General features: G+C 67.7%; 2 protein-coding genes across 2 annotated transcripts; both read left to right on the top strand.

Annotated features, from left to right (window-relative positions):
- Positions 1–65: 65 nt before the first annotated feature.
- Positions 66–536, top strand: EMIHUDRAFT_226318 (hypothetical protein; the record flags this gene model as incomplete). The annotated part of the gene is made up of 1 exon (XM_005788912.1): positions 66–536. One exon carries the CDS (start codon positions 66–68, stop codon positions 534–536), a length of 471 nt encoding a protein of 156 aa, XP_005788969.1.
- A 643-nt stretch (positions 537–1179) lies between these two features.
- On the top strand, positions 1180–1794 carry EMIHUDRAFT_226317 (hypothetical protein; the record flags this gene model as incomplete). Its single annotated transcript, XM_005788911.1, has 1 exon — positions 1180–1794. A coding segment is annotated over one exon (615 nt), but the record flags the coding sequence as incomplete, so codon positions are not given.
- Positions 1795–1938: the final 144 nt, after the last annotated feature.

Here is a 1938-nt window from a genome sequence, read left to right as displayed (position 1 = left end):
TGCAGCTGACGTCCGCAACGTTCGTGCACGGCGGCGTGGCCGCCATCTCGCGCGCCCTCGCGCGGATGGGCGTGCCGCTCCCGCCGCCGGACGACTACCCGCACTGCCTGCGCTGCCAGCTGCACCGCCGCATCTGGACGTCGTCGGTCGGCGAGCTGCTGCGCCACTTTGATGGGAGCGGCGGGACGAGCAGCGGCGGCGGGCTCGGGGCTGTCTTCGTAAAGCCTCTCGACCGCAGGAAACGCTTCACAGGGTTCGTGGTGGCGCAGCCGGACGACCTGGCCTCGCACGGCCTCACGCGACGCGCGGAGCGGCTGCTGTGCGCCTCCGCCGTCCGCTGGCTCACGGAGTGGCGCGTGTACGTCGCCGAGGGCGAGGTCCTCGCGTGCTGCAACTACGCCGGCGACCCGGCTCTCCAGGTGGAAGCGACCGTAGTGCAGGAAGGCGTCGCTGCAAGGAGTGCTGCGCCTGGATGCCCCGCGGGCTACGCGCTCGATTACGGCGTGCTCGACCCGGGGGATGCCCCGCGCGCCTGACCCAGACGCGAAAACGAATCTGCGAGGCGTGGCCCCTCATGCGGCCCGATGGGGAGGGGCGGGGCGGACTGCGGGGATCGGCTTCTTACACGGCCCTTCCTTGCAGCGAGCCCCCTCCAACCCACCCGCGCTAGGTCTCGGGTTTGACGCATGGGGTCACTCCCGCGAAACTCGAGTGCTAGCCGGGGCAGTCGAAGAAGGGGCATCTCCGTGCACTGACGGTCGGCCGTCAGAGAGCACGCCTGCGTGGCTCGGGTTACACCAATCCTCGCTACCCAACGCGGCCAAAGGATATCCACCTTGAGAACAACAACATACCTAAACCTTGAGAACCTCGAGAAGGCGCTTAAATCAAAAAAAGAAATAAATTATCGCCGCGGGTTTGGGTCTCAGGCCGTGCTGGAACATATGGTGCACAATGACTGCACTCGTAACCGTGGAGCGCCGTGGAGCGCCGTGCCTCAGCAAGGAGGGTTTCTGCACTAAAGGCTTCCCGAAGCCGTTTCATGCGACGCACGAAAAGTCTGGGAGAGATGGGCGACGCACGAACACAAAGGTCAAAGCGCTCCTTTCCAGCGCGGATTACGATTTCTTTTGCAGATGCCCGTGATCTCCTATTCTCCGTGATCTGTTGCACGCCGTCATGCTCGTCCTCGCTCTTCTCGCGACGCCCTCCAACACCGCCTCTCGCCCCCGTCCGCGGCGCGGGGGGGCACTCATCGACACGCGCAACCGCACCGACTTCAGCATCCAGCTCGAGACCGACGCGCCGACGCTCGCCCTCGCGGCGTCTGCCTCGCGCAAACCCAACAAGGCCGCGGAGCTCCTGCTCCACCAAGACGTCCTCGGGGGTGGGGGGGCGCTGTTCGGTGCCCGTCCGGACGTCGCCACCTTCCATCCGACCTTCTCTTACCCGATCAAACTCTCCAAGTTCAGCGGCGCCGCCTCGCGCGCTGCCGCCCCGACCACCCTAAAGCCCATCGGCGCCGCGGCCGACGCCGAGCTCGCCTCCTTTGGCGAGACCACCGGCGCGGCCATCGTTGGCGACGGCTCGCTCGCCGACTCCACCGTCAACTCCGTCGGTGTTACGTGCGGCGGCGGCGGCGCCCCTGTGTGGTGCGCGGAGCCGCCGCTGCCGCTCGCCGAGCTCTGCGTCTCTGAGGATCCGATCGAGGCCTCGGGCTACACGAGCAACGTGACGGACTGCACGACCGCCACGGCCCACTCCAAGATCGCGGCCGAAGTGACGGACACAAAGGTGTGCGACTCTCTCTCTCCCACACCGTCTGGCCTCTCTCACGGGGGCATGCTCCGCCGCCCTCCCCGCCTCTCCATCTCCGCCCGGGCGTCTTCGCCGCCCCCCACTCTCCCCCCACCACCCCCTCCCCGCCCCCGCCCCCGC

The sequence above is a fragment of the Emiliania huxleyi genome, assembly GCF_000372725.1.
Source record: "Emiliania huxleyi CCMP1516 chromosome Unknown EMIHUscaffold_131, whole genome shotgun sequence".
In the NCBI taxonomy this organism is placed as follows: Eukaryota; Haptophyta; order Isochrysidales; family Noelaerhabdaceae; genus Emiliania; species Emiliania huxleyi.
The sequence above is the reverse complement of the archived record's forward strand: the minus strand, read 5'-3'. Positions and strand labels throughout refer to the sequence as shown.